General features: G+C 42.3%; 1 protein-coding gene across 1 annotated transcript in view; it reads right to left on the bottom strand.

Annotated features, from left to right (window-relative positions):
- The window catches only part of LOC144781424 (inverted formin-2-like), a 273,145-nt gene that overhangs the window by 50,528 nt on the left and 203,739 nt on the right, over positions 1–18,878 (bottom strand). Inside the window, exons 8-10 of the mRNA XM_078660274.1 lie at positions 13,758–14,984; positions 4,095–4,237; positions 3,951–4,012 (exon numbers count right to left, since the gene is read on the bottom strand). Coding sequence (XP_078516400.1) covers positions 3,951–4,012; positions 4,095–4,237; positions 13,758–14,984 — 1,432 coding nt within the window. The remainder of the gene's footprint in view (positions 1–3,950; positions 4,013–4,094; positions 4,238–13,757; positions 14,985–18,878) is intronic.

Below are 18,878 nucleotides of genomic sequence, written 5' to 3'. Positions count from 1 at the left end.
TCGAAAATGATCATCTACAGACGACCTTATACAGGAAACCTATGGAAAGGAACTCCTTGCTGCAATACGGAAGCCATCACCCAAGAGGACTTAGACAATTTGCCCATGGGACAGTTCCTACGCATCAGAAGGAATTGTTCCAAAAAAGATTATATGCTTGAGTCCCAAGATTTATCGGATCATCTTGTAGCCCGAGGGTATCCTGGACGACTCGTGAAAAAGCCCGTAAACGAGCTTGGTATAATCCACGCGAGACTCTTCTTAATACCGAAAATCGGGAGAAAACTAACGAGATCAAAAAGATTATCAACAAAAACTGGTCCCTGGTAGCTGATGACATCAATCAGGACGACTTACCATTACACTCCTTCAAACGAGCGAAAAACATCAGAGACATGGTGGTCCACTCCTTTTTAGACTCACCTGAACAACCGACTATTACATCATTATGGAATCTCCCCCCAATCATTGAGCATTATAAATGTGGATCATACGTTGCCTGTGCCACCACTCTACAGACCGAGAAATTTGTGTACCAAAATCGGACCTTCTTTCTAAAATCCTACACCAATTGTAATACGGCCAACATTATATATATTATCCAATGCCCCTGTGAAAAAATATATGTTGGCCAGACTCAGCAGAAGGTCAAACAGAGGATCTTACAGCACGGTAGTAGGAAACGTTGTACTGTACCAGGAGCCCCCTTAGTAGAACATTGTCAAAGAATGGGGCACACTGCACAGGATCTAACATGGTTAGTCATTGAGAAAATCACTTTCGGCAGAAGGGGTGGGAACCTGGCGACAGTGTTGAATACCCGTGAATTGAAATGGATGGCTATATTTGACTCGATCACTAATGGTCTTAATGAAACTGATAGTAGCTACGCCCAGATGGCAGCACTAGGACAGGTCCATTAAAATGTACATTTGTAATAGTCGTCACAGAATAACTTCCGAGATCTTTTTCATATACAAAAGAACTGATAACGTCTACACCCTCATGTTTGAGAGGTGCACGATTTCGATTTACTGAGTCTGTGGCTTCTTTACAATGCACCACCTTTTACGTGAGACCACATTGAACTGACAATTATTACACCTTGAAGGGTCTGCCTTGATGAACGGTATGATGTATAATGAATGAACGTCTACACCCTCGTGTTGGAGAGGTGCACGTTCTGTAAACTGGTTAAATTTTTCAATTATTGAGCCTTATGTATTTATAATCCACCAAACAGTGTTGTCAGTCCTATCCGCCAAATATATTACAGCCTTTCTTCCTAACATCTACGCCCTCGTGTTGGAGAGTTGCATGTTCTGTACATTGGTCAAACTATTTATTTATTCTATTTATTGAGCCTGATGTATTTACAACCCACCAAAAGTGTGGTCACTTCTATCCATAAAATAAGTTATAGTCGCTCCGAATTGAGTAGTATTACTTCCTTTCTATTCAGTCACGTGACCACGCTAGTAAGAACCCAAACGCGGAAGTGTATTCGCTTCGCGTACACGAAGAAACGAGTACTGCAGAGACGAGAGACCGCGGCTGCGGCTATATTTTCTGTAAGTATTAGACTGCGGCGGCTCCCTCGCCTGTCACTAGTTTGTTGAGTACGAAATTAAATTAACATCGGCTCATATTTTAACCCTTTCAGAGACCTTTAAAACGAAACAAACAATGAAGCGCATCTAACGCCAAGGGCTTGAGGTTGCAATTTTTGCAATTCCACACAATCGGCTGACATATGTAAGTCCTTTTGATTGAGGAACAGCATGATAACACATGATTAGATTTCGTGCTATTTTGATGCTAAAACCATACTCCTCTTGCCCCTCTAGTGGAAGCCCAAACAAACGATGATCCGTATTTAATGTCAAAGGCTCAAGTTTGGATATTCCCGTATTTAATGCAAAGGGCTCAAGTTTGGATATTTGAAATCCCACGCGATCACCTGATAAATGTAAGTCTTCTTGATCAGGGAATACAAAGACACACACGAATTGTCTTGGTGGTAATTTGATACTTAAACCATACTCCTTTGCTCCTCTAGTGGTAGCCACGAAGAAGACAAAACCAATTCCTATTCCCACAGTCCCCCTGCATTGACGGACTGATTCTAGCCCAAAGTGAAGGATACACGCGAGTTAGATCCCTTTAGAACACAGTCAATTCTTGTCTAATTGCTTGGGAAACTGACACCTGTTACTTATTAATTCATGGTACCATTCTTGCTCCTCTCTAGTTGGCCCAGTCCACTAGTAATAGACCCTACAGAAGTTGGTCCTCTAGATTCTTGATCCTCGGAGCCGGCTGGCCCGATATACCATGGTAAATAATAATCTCTTATTATTATATGGCTAATTTTAAACTCACCTTTCGTATGAATTCATTTAGTCCTTTTTTACCTTTTAGAATTGTCTGGCCCCATCACTACTTTCTCTGTCCTGATGAAGACCCCGTTTAAGGGCTCAAGTAAACCTCCCATGTAGGGGTCGAAACGTCGACGGCTCTACCTGTTTTGTCATCTGGCACTATCCATGACCAAAATATTTACAAGTGTGACCGTAGAATGACCTTTGTATTAGTTCAACTGTAATTTTGGCTTGAATAAGTTATAGCCTTCACTTCATTAATAATGAATGTTTTGTTTTGAATATGAAACTTAGTTATTTTCTAGCTGTTAGGCAACATTATACTAGGTTCACATTACATTAAGTTATCATCTAATTCTCAGAAAGCGTCTCACAGATTTTACTAACTTTTTCATATTGTCTCCCCCAATCCTACTGTCTTTCTGGGAGAGTGAACCTCAACAATCTTCGAGGGTCATGCAGCCCGGCTACAGCTGGTGTCCCTGTGTCTTCCACTGTCAACCTGTGTGTTTCCAGAAGTGCTAGGCTAGCAGTGCTTAATTTATAAAATAATAAGTGACAGAACCCAAAGTTTTGCTGAGATGGACATTGTTGGCACTACAGAATGTCAGAGGTGCCAAATACCAAAGCCAGACAAGTCTAGATTACACCCCATGCCTCTTTCATCCATTAACAGGGAATTCCTGCTCCTTTTATCTCACTCCTACAAGTTCTTTTTCTTCCCCACATTTTCCCTATATCACTGTTTTTTGGTACTTTTCTTCCCTCCCATTTGCGTTTTTCTCTCTTTTGCTATGGGGCAAAGTCTAATGAGGAATAGTAAGTAATGGGCCCCAAAAAAAGAGTTGGTGGGTCTCCTACGCAACCACCAGCTAAAATTAAGCACTGCAAGTGGGAAGCTTAAGTTTTTAAATCTCATTTCGCCTGGGTTTACTAGAATAATTGATGCCCAAGGGTGACTTCTTGGGGACGCAGAGACAGTGACAACAAAGCTAAAGGCACATTCTGCTTGTCGAAGTGATCATCGCCCAATGTCACCCAAGGATTTATATAATGCTAGGCAGAAGTAGGCAGTCACTTTACTCTTAGGTGTAGCCTGGTAGGCATCCCTGCTTACATCTAGAAAGTTGGGAGTGTGGAGGAGAGGGCGCTGATTTTTGCAGCACTGGCATTTCCACAAAACGCAAAAAAATTAAGGCAAAGAACAGTTGCACTTGGTCAGAAAATAAACTTTTTTGAAACACTTTCTTTTGGTGGAAAGAGCTTCTGCTGAAATACTTTTTGGTTTGACCTGCGTCACATTTTTTTTAATACAGTACCACATCCATAATTATAGCACCTTGGGGTGATGCTTTGGAGTACTGTTGCAACTCGCATATCACTGGCTTGTGCAATGTAACATTATAATAATTCTTACTTCCAGTTTACGGTGAATGAAGACTTGAGGTCCTTGTGTTTTTTTTTAGTAACATTACTTATTTCCTAAAGTATAATCCCATGTATGCATTAGTTTAAGAAGACACAAGCTAAATGCATCTAAAAAGGCAGTTCGAGGAGGTCACATCTTACCACTTAAATTGCTTGAGAAAAATATTCAGGTTGAGACTTCTTTTGGAGCCCAAGAAGGTTATCTGTTGACGAAAAACAAACAATTTAATGTCGGTTTTCCAAAAGTATATTTGATGCAAGGGAGAATTGGAATTAACCGCATACCTCTTTGGGCGGCTTCTTCACAGGAGCTGCCTCCTTTTCCTTCGGTGTTATCTGTGCCACACAGAACAGTTCCTCGATGCTCGTATAGTTCGGCTCTATGGCCTCGTTAGATGTGCTTACGGATGCCCATATGGAGTGAGTGTCTGAAAGGGACAATGATGGGAAACAAGCAGTGAATTTGAGAGCTTTCCAAAATGCCTGCAAATGCTGGAGATGCAAAACATCAAAAGGCAAGTAGGTCACAGTTCTTTACCTTTTTCCATGAAATCCCTGAATGTTTCATAAAACGTTAGCATTTTTTGCAATGCCTAATGTCTCAAGAGTTGGCTTTAGCCCATCTGTCTTTTGAATTGGTATTTGTTCTAACAGAGTTTTCAGTCTTGCAGACTAACACAGAATCAAAGCATGACAGTCAAAACAACATTTTGAAGTGCATCACTTCCAGGGTCGAACTGGGACAGAAGTTACATTCGAGCACCAACATAAAAGTGATCCCCATTAGTGAATTATATGGCTAAAAAGGTGGCCAATGTTTGCAAACTGGGACAATTTTGAACTTGCAAAGACACGTTATATGGAAGACTGCATGCATTGGAGTTTGCTGGAGGTAGTGTTTGTTTTAATATCATAGAAATAATCAGTAAAAAGTGGTGAAACAGACCATAATACAGGCACAGAAACTGCCAAAAAATGGCCCACACCCTGACCTGCGGGACTAGTATACTGGGCACTGCCTTATTCCCCTATAGGCCAGTCCGACCCTGATCACTTCCTGTTCTAGGGGAAAAAGATGCTTAGACTTACCAATCAAATAAACCCCAACGGTACATCCCAGGTGAAGTCAGATTTTAAATTGCAATTCTGAAAATGCCTCTTTTTAGAAAGTGGGCAACAGCTAAACTCTGTGTCCCTCTAGACACCCGCATACAAAGGGAGCTTAGGTGTGACTTCATGGGCTAGCAACCTCCCGATGACCCATACTGGACAGGATGGGAAGGATGAAGACTGCCAAGAAGGACTGCTGTGCCGGTGAAGCACTGCTACTCTGCGGAACTGCTGCTTTGCTGGATTCCTGCCTTGTTGCACTGACTTGTCTGCTGCTCCTTCCATCCTTGCCAGGGTAAAAAGGACTGGACCCACATCTCATGAACCCAGAGTGACTCCAAGGATTTGCTGGCTTGCCTCCTGTTCTGAAGATTCATGGACATCAAAGCCTTCCAACCGCCCAGCAACAGCACCTGGATTCTGCCATCTGTGAGTCTTGTCCTCATAAGTGGTGCCAACCCAGCCTTTTGGAAGTGGGTAGAGAGAGCGGCTTGTACCAAAATCCACACATTGCTGCACCGCTTGGAACGGGTGCATCTCCCTCGATGACAACACACCACTGCTGCCATGATCAAGTGCATTGCTTTACAGACCGTGTGGCCCATTGTCTATTTCAGACGCAACTTTGACTTTGCACGGCTCATAGTCAATGCGGTGCCCACATCCCGAGTATCATTGGTGAGCCACTGCCTCCTCTGCTCCTCGCATCTTCCTTGATGATGCAAACAAGGTACTTTGCAGTGGGCGTAGGCTGGTCCCTGTATCTGACCAGTGCTCCATCGCGTTAACCTGAACTTTCAAATTTGTGCCGGTAAAGTGCGACCAGATAGCTGCGGTTGGCGTTTTATGCTTTGAAGCACTACTTTTCAGTTTAATCTTTAAAAATTCATAACTCCGGTTCTACTTATTGGATTTTTGTAATTTTTCTTGTTTTGGTCTTGGGTTGTGCGTTAAATTAAGCTCTATTTGATCACCTGGTGTGGTATATTTTTGCGTTTTCACTGTTTTAGGTGTTGCACAAATGCTTTACACATTGCCTATTAAGGTAAGCCGGACTGTTGGGCATGGTTAATTTAGGGTGTGATTGTGACTTACCCTGACTAGGATTGTGAATCATGCTTGGACTAGGTGCAAACGTCTGTGTTGGAAAAGCCTAGGATAAATAAAGGGCGAGTGGAGTGCCTGTAAATCCCTGAAAAGCTGGGTCTCAGACTCTCAAATATTTCACCCTTTACCAACTTATGAGACATTCTGGGTAGGCTGTGTAGAATAGGATATCTATCTGCTTGACTGGATACAAACGTTTTGGATGAAGAATATTTGACTAACAAGCCTCTTATCCTCAGAATGTATGGGATGTCAGACTGTGGCTTCAGTTTCTTGGTGCCTGCCTTGTTAGAAATGTCAAAACTCTGAATCTCAACTTAAACCTTCTTAACATGTTTCTCCACCTCTGGGTTCTCCTTCGGATTATTCACGTATTCCTTTTCTCAGAGAACCATGGCAATCAAGACTTTTGTCTGTTCCAGCACGTATTTGGTAAGTCTTTTTGTCTTGGTCTACCCAAGAACAGCATATCAAAGTTTTAGTGTATACTGTGCTAATGCTGTAAGAATTCTCCTTCATTTAAAGCGATCTGACCAGGTGTCGAATGCTATACATCAGCTTAATCAACTCTCTGTGAGAGAGTTCCTTCCTTTTAAAGGTGGAAGCACTATTCACAGGAACTCAACTTTCTACACTGGAAATGTATTAAATATGTTCATCTGGAGCCTCTGAAATCCATAGATAAACTCCCTTCAAAATCGATAATTTCAAGCTGAAAAAATGTGGGTGGCATAGCATTTAGAGAGTAAGAAGTTCTCTCATGGAAGTCTGTTTCGTTAAGATTCGTAGCAAGTCAATGCACATACAATTTTTTGGGGAAAAATGTAATACTTGACACACCACCTAACACTTTCTTGGTAATGTTTTTCAGCATGTATCACATTTTCTTTTTGAATTCTTTATAGCACCAGACATTTCCATTCAGGGATTCCTTCAAAAATATCGTTTTAATAGGAAAATTCTCGACATGTCCCCAAGCATCACAGGCTTTAAGAAAGGTTTGGAAACTCCTCTTCTGCGAGGTACACAGACTGGTTCCTCTTTCGTGGATTTTAAAACTTAGTTGTCTGTGCACCTATCCCCTTCGTTTGCTCCCTCTCTCTCCAATTTCATTTCCGGGCTCTGAAACACCCAAAGGGAGTGAACCACTACTAAAAAATTGTAATAACTGAACTCTAGACTGGATTGAATGTAGGCATGGGATTGTGGTGTAGACAATAATAGGACATGACCCTTCGAGAATGCTTATAAGTTGTTGTTTCACTTTCTCAAAAATTATGTGCAAACGTGGGTAACTTGTAAAAAGTAATACGCATTGGTAAAGCCACTAGGTCGTGTTTTCAAGTCTAGCCAACAGCTAGCTTTTAACCTTTCTTTGTGAAAGACTTATTGCATTTGCCATTGGTTGGATTTATCACTCATTTACTTTGTTCTTATTAATTTGGAGGCTTACCCTCTCTTCTTCGGTTTGTCCCTAAGCCACCGCTTATTTACCATACTTGTGATTGGATAACTTGAATCCATTATACCAATGGCACCCCACTCAGTTTCTGTGTTCGTCACACTTCCTCTTGATGCCATGGCTCCCTCTCTCTCACCCTCACTAGAGACTCCACAACGGAGAGGGTGAGGAGAAGTGACACAGGTAGGGGGAGAGAAGAGAAAGGCTTGTGGAAATATATGAGCGAAACAGACAGAGGGGAGAGCGATGCATAGTGGGGTAATTTAAAGGAAAATAAACTCAGAGAAACACCGACAGACACATGGTGAAGCACGGCGAATAAGAGAAGCAAAAAAGATACAGGAGTAGACCAAGGCAGACTATCTGTGTGGTTCCAGGCTGCTCCGCTCAGTCGCTCTTTCCCTCACCCCTGGGTCCTTCTACTATCACGCTTACTAGTGATGTGCCAGAATTGAAGGATCAGGAACATCGACATGCTCCTTCAGCAAGCCCATGCTGTTGCACTTCTACACATATAAATGTAGTTGTCAATATTCACAGACAATTTATTAGCCAATCACCAGGCATTTACAAGACGTTTTAAAGGTGATTTGCCAATGTGCAGCAATCCCAGATTGTCAGTCTGTTTAATGTCTGTCACCACAGGCTGCACTAAGTGCACACAGATGTATTTACATATGCACTTGTGCTAAATGACCTCAAAGTTGTGCAGATTTGCAAATGTAGGGATCTGCAGCTCTGCTCCATATATGCAGGCTTGTTCTCATTTTCCCATTAGGGTTTCCTGGTACTTAATGCCAGGCACCTAATCAGCATGTTGAGCAATGTGACAAAGAAAGGAGAAGACAATTTACTTAAGCAGATATCTACCTGAGCCAAAGTGGACATTGAGAAATATGGTTTTGTATTTTACTTGTTCTCTTGCAGAGCTGGTTTTGTTTATGATCTTCATTTTGCAGCATCTCTGTCAAACCATTGCAACTACAGAGAGACTTGCATTTCATAACTATGGACCTTTGTTTGTCCCGTTCAATCTTCTGCATTGTGCAGAATTTACACAATTAAGAGATTATGAATTTCAGTTCAAGACATAGGATTCAAATTGGGCTTCAGAATGGGATGCCCTGTGTTTGAATCTGGCCCAGAGACAACTTTAGCATTCAAGCCGGAATCATGTGAAAAAGAAGATCATGAATAAAATAATAACAAGAGGCATTGGGTCAGCTGTCATCGGCAATTGTCATTCAAATTTTGCATCCATCTTTCTTATGCTATTGGTTGTTTTGCTCTGTGAGTGATGGCATTATGCCTGTTCACATATGCAGGACCACTTACAAAAACATGCACTCCAATGCCAGTGTTGATAGGTAAATACTTTGGTTTTTGTTATTTATTTCCACATTCCTTAGCCTAATTGTATTTTTGCATCCTTGTGTTTTCAAACTATGGCCCCATTATCTAAGGTAAAATTTGCTTGTGGTTGTATAATGGCGATCGAATATACCTTTTTTTTATAACTGCCAGGAATTCACAAGGTGAGAACCTACACATCTGTATGAATGAATGAATGGCTTTATTTCGATAAAAACATCTTAAATGCATAATTATAATTACAATTCTGATAAAACACCATGACATAAATAATTTAACAACCACATTGGCGTTTAAAACATAGTTCATAGATTTTCGAAATGGTATACATATTTGTTCAACAACGCTACCTAGAGATGATTTAGGAACTAAATTACATCAAAGTATAAAAATAATATATTAAACAATTTCTTTTAGCCTTTTAGTTCTAATGGCCCAAGCCCATCTTAACAACTTTGATAGACCGCATACAACAATACACGTGTCAGTTTTAAAAATACGCAATGCCAGAGAATGTTGTCTGGTGCCCAATTCTCTACTTAATGGTTTGAGTCAACAGTTCCATGCTGATCGGTACAGTGGACAAGCAAACAAGATATGTGCCATTGATTCTATTTTAGTCGTGCAAAATGGGCAATATGGCGAAGTCTGGTAGGGGATTTTCCATCGAGCTGTAAATTCACAGGTTGGCAGTATGCCAACCCTAAACTTAAAGTATAGCGCTCGATCAAATGGGTTCTGGACGATGTCAAGATAAGGTTCACAAAATGCGACATCCTTAATCCCTAGAAAGATGTCTGTTATCAGTACTTCTGATTTGTCCATGTTCAGCTTCAGGCAGTTGTTCTTCAACCAGTCAGTGACAGTTCTCATGATCTGTGGAAGTTGGTCCTGGTGGTGGTAGGGTTATTGGTGAGGGAGAGTATGAGTTGGGTGTTGCCTGCATAGGATTTTATGTTGAGACTGTGGGACTGGATGTTGTTGGCCAGTGGGGTCATGTATACATTGAAGAGCTGAGGGATGAGTCCTGGGGACACTGCAGACTAGGTCCTTGGGCTAGGAGGTAAAAGGTGGTAGGCAGACCCTTTGTGTTCTTACGGTGAGGAAAGAGGTGATCCATCGGAGTGCATCCCCTTCAATGCTGATGTGGTGGAGTCATTCAATCAGTGTGTGGTGGGATACCGCGTCAAAGGCTGCAGAGAAGTTCAGATGAATCAGGGCCACCGATTAGCCTCAGTCGAGGAGGCTTTGAATGTCATGGATGGCTGCAATCAGCGTGGTCTCAGTACAGTGAAAGACGGATTGGGAGGAGTCGAGTAGCTGGTTCTGCTCCAGGTTTGTTGTGGTTTGCCTGTTGATAGTAATTTCCAGTACCTTGCCAGGAAATGGGAGTAAGGATGTTGACCTGTAGTTCTTGAGTTCACTGGGGTTGGTGGAGGGTTTTTTGAGTAGTGGTCTAATGTTGGCATGTTTCCAGGCATCGGAAATGTTTTGGTGGTGATGGAGATGTTGGGCAGGGAGGTGATTTCCTGGCCTATTCTTTGGCTTCCAAGGTTGAAGATGTGGTGCGAGCATTGGTCCGTGGGAGTTTCTGAGTGGATGGATTTCACGATGGCTGAAGTGTCCAGGGTGGAGAGCTGGTTCCAGGTGGTCAGTTTGTGGTTTATGCCAGTTGCTGTGATGTTGTATCAGTCAATGAAGTCTGTGGGTATAGGTTAAGGTTCAAAGTTTCTGTATATGGTCGATCTAGTCATGGAAGAAGCTGACCAGTTTGTCGCACAGCTCCTGTGAGGGTGTGACGTTTTAGCTGGCAGCCAGGATGGAGAACTCCTTAACGATGTTGAAAAGTTCCTTGCTGTTGTTGGCGCTTGTTTTCATACATGCTGTTAGGCCTTTCTGGTTGCCCTCAGCAGGTGTTACTTAAAACCTTTATCACAAGCATATGGTCACCACGTTTAAGTAGGAGCATTTTCTCTTTTTCTTCTTTTTAATTTACGTGGCGTACGCTTTCAATAAAAAAAGTTTTTGCAAATACATTTTTTTGTTTTGCTTACTATCAGTTTGTCAGCATTACAGCAAGACTACTCTATGGCAATGTTTCGGTTCTGCCTAAAGGAGTGTGAGAAGTCTAACAGTTCCTTTCTCGTGCAAGAGGCACTCTACGATTTCTCACCAGCCCAGCTATGGCAAAATGGACTATATCTGCATCTACTTCAAGTCTCTGACCCAGTATGCAAGAGACTCACCTTCCTCTCTGTTCCACTGCAATTTTGTCAAGCTATTTTACCTAAAGTGTTGGACTCCATAGGTCAGAAAGTTTGGGATATGGCAACTGTCCTAATTCCCACAGGGAGGCAGGCACATTTGCAAAGATCTGAGACATTGTTCATTGTAATACTACTGAAAGACGTTTTGTCTGCTATCATTTGGTTCATTGCAATATTCAGATTATTTCATTTATTTTATCCATTTATAAAGTGCCTGAATCACCCCAAATGGGGTATCCCCGCATTATGCATCATCCCCCTTCATTCCCAAGTGGTGTCTAATGTTTTGTGTCTTAAACTCAACTTTCAGTGTTCATCAAACTGAATTTTACACATTCACTATCTTTTATCAGTGTGTATTGAAAGGCGTGTCAGAAGAGGGTCTAAGAGTTGAGCAACCATCGTCTCTTGCTGAGGAGCCCAGAAACCTACATAATTACAGGAAGAATGTTTTATTATACAAGCAGATGGATTTGTCTGGGTCATCACTGTACTTTGTAGGTAGCTTTAGAACTGTATAACTGCTTTGGCATGCCTGCATTTGACGATCTTTAGCCCTGTTGAACAATTAAGTTTGTTCTTGGTGTACCACTGCAAATTGAGCAAAGACGACAATTAATTAAATCAATCCCCCATTGTATGGAATGAGCATTTCTTACTAGAGATGTACTGCAACATAGGAGACTTCAATTTCATTACATATCTCCATTTGATCAAAGAATGGAAATATCACCACATTAGGGAAGAATTCTTTCTCCAAAATAGGTTTTATTTAGCCAAATCAGGATTTTCCAGCAGATGGCAGGACAACCTCTTATCAATGGTGGTCCACTTTCCTGATGATTGTGAGGGAGCAGAAGGTGTGCAAGTCTACTTTATCCACTCCTGGTCACTACGGCATTACAAAATGGGCTGGAGATGCTTGTGTGGACTCTTCTGTAATACAGATTGTGATGACGCACATGTAGCAGCAGTGCGAGCTCAAGGGGGATTCCCTCGCATGTGGTTGTGGCTCCATGTACATGAGGAACACTTTGCCTCTGCACCCATGCAACATCACAGATGCGGGCCTGAAGAAAAGTTGTTGTCAGAAAACGCATGGACTGTGAGCCATGTAGAGGCGGTGCACGGTCTGCTGCATGAAGGGGGAACCTCTGGGCATTCTCTTGCAGGTGGGTGTAATCACTGTAACTGTAATCACCCACTGCAACCACATACTGGAGAACCAATGCTACTCCCACCCCATTTCAGATGTAGGCCAGGTTGCCAGGTTTCACCTCAAGTGAAAGGGGGACCGGCAACTTCAACCAGTGCATATCGCCCAAGTCCGGTGTTAGCTTGTGGCTGTCCTGGAGTGCACACTTCTGGTCTGTGCCCAGTGCATTCAGTAAAAGGTGGCACAGATGAGGACCATGAGCCCTCTCTGTAATATGGGGACTGGTATGCAAGTAGACACAGTTCAAATGAAGCATGGAAACAAATTTGCCTCTGTACAGACTAGCAATAGAAGCCACCAGCAGTATTTTGCTTCAGGATATTGTGGGTAGACAACAGTTTCCTGATGTCTTGCTCAACTGTAGAAATTAAGTCTTAAAAAATCATTCAAGGGGGAAACTTTCTCTATGTGCCAACCATCATCAGTAGCAAGCGGAACCAACAGATAATTTTTACACTATTCAGAGCATACACTCTGAAACTGAGTTAAATGTTTATGGTTGACCGGGTAGTAATGACACGTTAAGCACAAAATTATGAAATGGTTTGTAGCGCATTGTCATCAGCAGAGGTTGAGATTAATTCAAGCTTTTCACTGTTTACTTTGGGCAAGTCTGGTCGCTTTTGAATTGATCGGTCTAACATTTAACCACTGTTTAGTAAAACAGTTTTTATGGTATTGTTTTATTCAACTTAACTTCATGAGGAAGAACTTGTGCTTGGTCTGCTACAGCAGCGTTGTGTCGTGGTCACTTGAGGAGTTCTTTTTGAGGATTGCAGTCTGTCTGGTTGGAGGTATAATTTAGGAACCATAGCTTTCTATATTTGCATTTCAAAGAGCCTGAAGGAAAATAGAATTTATTTCAAACATAGTTGGAACTAGTTCTTTACTCAGTCGTCAGCAAAGAGTAGTTATTTATTATCCAGTAGAAACCCAAAGGATTGTAGTTGATACTTGAAAGAGTCCAAAAACAAGGATTGGGCTGACACATCCACATATTTGATAACCCAAAATATTTCAGAATGTTCACGAGCAACACTTAACACCGATCTCCAATAATTACATAGAACCAGACAGGGTACACACATGAGCAATATTTAAAACCAAATGTTACATGTCTAAACAGGTAATGGAGACAGAGATAATTAAAAAAAAATCTTAATATGTAAAGTGAAATGATTTTGCTAAAGTAGGACTTGTATATTTTTACCTAATTTACATTTAGTGTTAAGATTTTGGCAGATCAAACAGTACCATGAACCAGAGTTATTCTGCAATACATAACAAATATGATATTAAACTAGGCAATGCAATACAACATATCAGATCAGTTATCTCAGGTTTACTAACAAGCCTAACATTTAACACAGACATGCTTGCCCTAGCTTCATATATTGAAAAATACAAACACTTACCCCTTACTGCACTTGGAGGAAGTTTTTGCCAGTTCAACTTCTTCATTTTTAATGTTGGCCTGCTAGCACTGCTAAAGTAAGCATTCCTTGAAGATCCTTCAGAGTAACCCACGTGTGCAACCACAATTTCATCCTTGTTCGAGGCAGGAAGTGGAGGTGCACCAGGGCATCTTCCCATGCCAGGCAAAGGAGGTGGTGGTGGTATGCCAGTAAGTGGCATACCTGGCAAAGGTGGTGCTGGAGGAGCCCCGCCAAACATTCCTGGCAGTGGCGGAGGAGGCGGTGGCCCCCCACACATTCCCGGAAGTGGCGGAGCTGGTGGACCCCCAGCAAACATTCCAGGCAGTGGAGGAGCGGGTGGAGCCCCACCAAACATGCCAGGCAGTGGAGGAGCGGGTGGAGACCCACCAAACATGCCGGGCAGTGGAGGAGCGGGTGGGGCCCCACCAAACATGCCGGGTAGTGGTGGAGGAGGCGGTGGCCCCCCACACATTCCCGGAAGTGGCAGAGCTGGTGGACCCCCAGCAAACATTCCAGGCAGTGGAGGAGCGGGTGGAGCCCCACCAAACATGCCAGGCAGTGGAGGAGCGGGTGGAGACCCACCAAACATGCCGGGCAGTGGAGGCGCGGGTGGAGCCCCACCAAACATGCCGGGTAGTGGTGGAGGAGGCGGTGGCCCCTCACACATGCCCAGAAGTGGCGGAGCTGGTGGAGCCCCAGCAAACATTCCAGGCAGTGGAGGAGCGGGTGGAGCCCCACCAAACATGCCTGGCAGTGGTGGAGTGGGCGGTGGCCCCCCACACATGCCTGGAAGTGGCAGAGCTGGTGGAATCCTAACAAACATTCCAGGCAGTGGAGGAGCTGGGGGAGCGGGTTGAGCCCCACCAAACATTCCAGGCAGTGGAGGAGCGGGTGGAGCCCCACCAAACATGCCGGGCAGTGGAGGAGGAGGGGGAGGCTTAATTTCATGTGAAGGGGCCAGAGACTCCAGTTGTTTTGATGGCACTGAAGAGATCAGTTGCTGTGTAGTTGTGATATTTTCAGAACATGTAAACGGAGGCTGTGATATTCTATTTTTTTCCTTTATAGACTCTTCAACCGACTTCTCAGTTTGAATACTTTTATGACATTTTTTAACAGGTCTACTGTTCTCCGAATTCTTATTATTTTGAAGTTTCTTCAAAACTGCAATTCGCTCAATAAGTTTTTCCAGGGTGTTTTCTTCCTCTGTAAAATAAGTAACATGTGCACACGCATGAGGAAACAGAATAACAAACCTCATAAAACACATTAGTAAAGACACTTTAGCAAATATTATACGTTGCTCTAAAGAGGTTCTTAACAAGGAAGAGCTTTCAAAGTAAATACAGATGTGTAATCCAGGTCCAAAGGGTGACCATGTGATCTCAGCATCTCAATGGTAACTGGAATAGAATAACCATTTATTACAGATGTTCAATTTGCAATATTTGAAACGGTGTTCAGTATGTCCATACACAAATGGCTTGCATGACTGCAAGTTACTGAAAATAGGTAACATTAATCTCAACTTTGCAAGGGTGCAGGTAAGAATGAGGTACTACACAAAGCTCGCAAGAAGTGGAGAAATACAAATGTACATCTCACTATGCAAGTTCATTTTGTATTCATCCATTACCATCCACACCCAGCCACACAAGAGGGAACATGTGATGTTTGTAAAGGGAATCTGTAACCATTGCCTGGTTGCAGCATCAGACACTTTACCCTAGACCCAATCCTGAATATTAAGAGCCACCTGCACATTTTCAACACATTGTATGCTGAAGCAAGTATTGTTTTCAAGTCAAGTCAAAAACCACTTTATTCGATTTAGTTAAAAATCATAAAAGCATACTACAGTAATTGAGAACAATCCAATTACATTTAAAAATATTTCATACAGTGCATTACAATTAAAAACGATAAAACAATCAGATTAAAAAACTCATCATGTGCAAATAGGCTATCAACATGTACAAAAAGGCATATTGTTTTGATTGCCAAGCTAGACAGTCCAACAGCTCTTTTTACATTTCAGCATAGTGGCACAGTGGTAAACTGCATTGCAGGTGGTATTTGAGTACTGAATGCATCACACTTTACATCAACATTTGATGAATGGAGCATGTCACTTAGCCTAAGGGTGTATTTATGGGAAACTTCCATTAGAAAAAGGCCAGAATCCCAATGTGCCTTCCCAGCGCCAGCAAGAGAACAAACGTGTCTTCAGTACACATTCGTTCAGCATAACAGTTGTTGAAACAACTTGCTTTAAGAGGGCGTGTTGGCGGAATGGTGTTGGATTTAACGTCCAACACCTTTCTTACTGTTGCGCATACTGAAGTTGGAATAGTAAAGTAACTTATTCCAAAATCCAACGCCCCCTTAAGGCAAGTCGTTATAACGACTTACATGCTGAACTAATGCACACTAAAAATGCGTTCATTCTAAAGACGGCGCTGTGAAGGAACCGCATGATTCCGGCTTGCGGAATACAGTCATACATTCATATTTACAGTGCATATATGCAGATTATATTACTTTCCAGCTGCTACGTCTAGCCAATTAGAAATGATACATGTTCTTAAGAACTGTATCAGCACCCATTACCATACAGAGGAACTGCAACACTGTTGCAGCAAAGTGTTAAACAATCTAAATTGTCCCTTGATGTTTGAAGAGCTTGGATTGTTATGTTGCTTATGGTATAGGTTTGCCTTAACAGGTCATTGTAGTTTGACTTTTTTCACAAATCTGTAATATTAAAAGAACACTGTCAACTGTTGCAAGATGTCAAAACAAGCTTTAGGGTGAACAAAACTCAATTCTTTTTGTTTCAAAATGGGGGAAAAACTCTGAAGAATTTCCTAAAACTATACAACCTGGTATACACTTTATGCGCCCTGCGACCATCACCCACAATCAAAATCGAAGTGACTTTGTAATGATTAGGACCAATTTTTTTAATCTCGCTTACAGAGGGGCTTTTACATTTCTCTGGGTAGAGCAACCACAAAGGACATTAATACTCCTGGAAAAACTGAGAATTAGAAAAACTATTTCTAGCCGAATCGTAATCCCTCCTTTTTTAGCCTCACCATCAAAACCCAGCGAAATCATGGTGAAGCCCCTGAAACATGAAAAGGCTGAAAGTGTCGACAAAAAAAGGGACACTACCTACAGAATATTGAATAATTTCTTGGAGTTGAGAAGAAAATGGCTGCTCATAAATGTAGTAGATTATATCCAAAGTAATTTTCGTATGTTATCTTTTGCAGGCAATATTCAGTTATCTACTATTTTTAAGTAACTTTGTCATGATAGTGGTCACAACAACTTTTTTCCTTTCATTTAACAGAAGCACAGTTTTAACAGTATGGTCTATCACCGTACATTATTGTAGTCTGAGTATCAAACATCGATTTAGAGTATGGGTAGGTTGTCATCTTTAATAGTGTTAAGTATTTGTTTTTAATTCGACCTCCAGTGGAATGTGCTGCTTTGGACTGGAACTATACTAGTACCCGAAAAAGTAAGCTACATAACAAAACAAAAATGGAAAATAAATTAATAAAATAGGCAAAGTACCGCAACAACAAGATAACTAAGCACACAGCCCATTAAGAGAACACAACAAAAACATTTAAACAACAAAACATAACAGAATCACAGATGGTAAGAGAATATTCCTCACTGGGCGTATAGTTGTGAAACAGTCTGCGTGACCAACTGCAAGTATCTAGAATCAGAGTTTTCAGTTTTTTGGGCCCCAACTCCACGCTAATCGAGCATGTGTGTGACAGTCTAGGCATGCCCTTCAATTACAGTTAGACATGGACCAGTCCTGGACTTAGAGGGATGCATCAGGCAGACCCTCTGTAGTGAAAAAAGGACTACCATACTAGCCGCAGGTTCACAAGTGTAGCACCGTGGTGTCACCATGCCAGGTTTTTAAAGTGTTTATTGTAAAGGCCTTTTTACTTTTACCAGGTGAATGGAAGCCTACTGCACATTCATTTGAAATTCCACCACTACTAATCCTAGCACTGAGATCTCATGATCCTGGATGTCTGCATGTATGCTATTGACTGAAGTGCATTGCATGAGCGCCTGAGTGATCCAGAGTGATACAGGTCTGAGGGTTCCATTTTGTACACATGAGGGAGATGGGGTTGGTTTCCCAGACCGTGAAAGTGTATTGCTGACATTCCTTTGACGAGAGGGAGAGGAATCAGACTCTGAAGTGGGGAACAAGGAGGCCCCTCCTTAGAAATTCGACGAGGTCCTTTTTGACACAGAAGTATGCAGATTAGTATTCCTGGGACTGCCATTTGTTGAATGGTAGGGGGTGAGGGAAGTGTCAGGGTGTGAAGGCTACTTTAGAGGGGGGCAGTCATTTATCTTGTTTCCTGATCAGTCTCGTGTGCGGCTAATGATAGTCAGGGGCAGATTGCTCACATTGATTTGTGCCTCTGATTACGGTGCTCTTATCCAGGAACGACCCTACTTTGAAGAATATTACTCAAGACAAAGGATGAGGCTGGAGAATAGCCAGCAAAAGAGGCATGAAAAAGGAACCAACCCAAATCAGTTCTGGAAAGGTAGACAGGGAATCAAGATCTCCGGTCTGCTAAGTCTGTATAAAAGTGAAGGCTGATGACCCACTGGTTGTTCCAGTTTCAAGTTCTCTCTGACCAAGGAAAGGGTGAGCCACTGATTACACAGAGGATTACTGCACAACCACGGCTACTGTCTCCTAGACAGCCAGTTTCTCGGAGGTAAGGGAACTTTACCTGGAGTCCATGTTAAGGAGAGCCACCTTGCATATCTTGGGAACCCAGGGAGTCTTGCTTGAGCAAAAAGGTAGGAGCAAACCCCCTGCAGGAAGAGCGGACTGTTGGAAGGGGACTTGAAGCAGTTGACCATGGTGCAAGGGTACGTCAACCAAAGACAAGACCCAGAGACCCTCTGAGAAACCAATGTGCTTTAAATGCACTACCAAGAGGCCTTCCATGTCATCCCAATCATCGTCACTGTGGCACTGAACGTGTCCAATCAGTTGGCTCGACTGAACCCAGGATCGACATTTGTCCCGTGGTA

This window comes from Lissotriton helveticus, chromosome 9 (assembly GCF_964261635.1).
Source record: "Lissotriton helveticus chromosome 9, aLisHel1.1, whole genome shotgun sequence".
NCBI classification, from domain to species: domain Eukaryota; kingdom Metazoa; phylum Chordata; class Amphibia; order Caudata; family Salamandridae; genus Lissotriton; species Lissotriton helveticus.
Note: the sequence above shows the minus strand (reverse complement) of the source record. Positions and strands in the feature narration are given on the sequence as shown.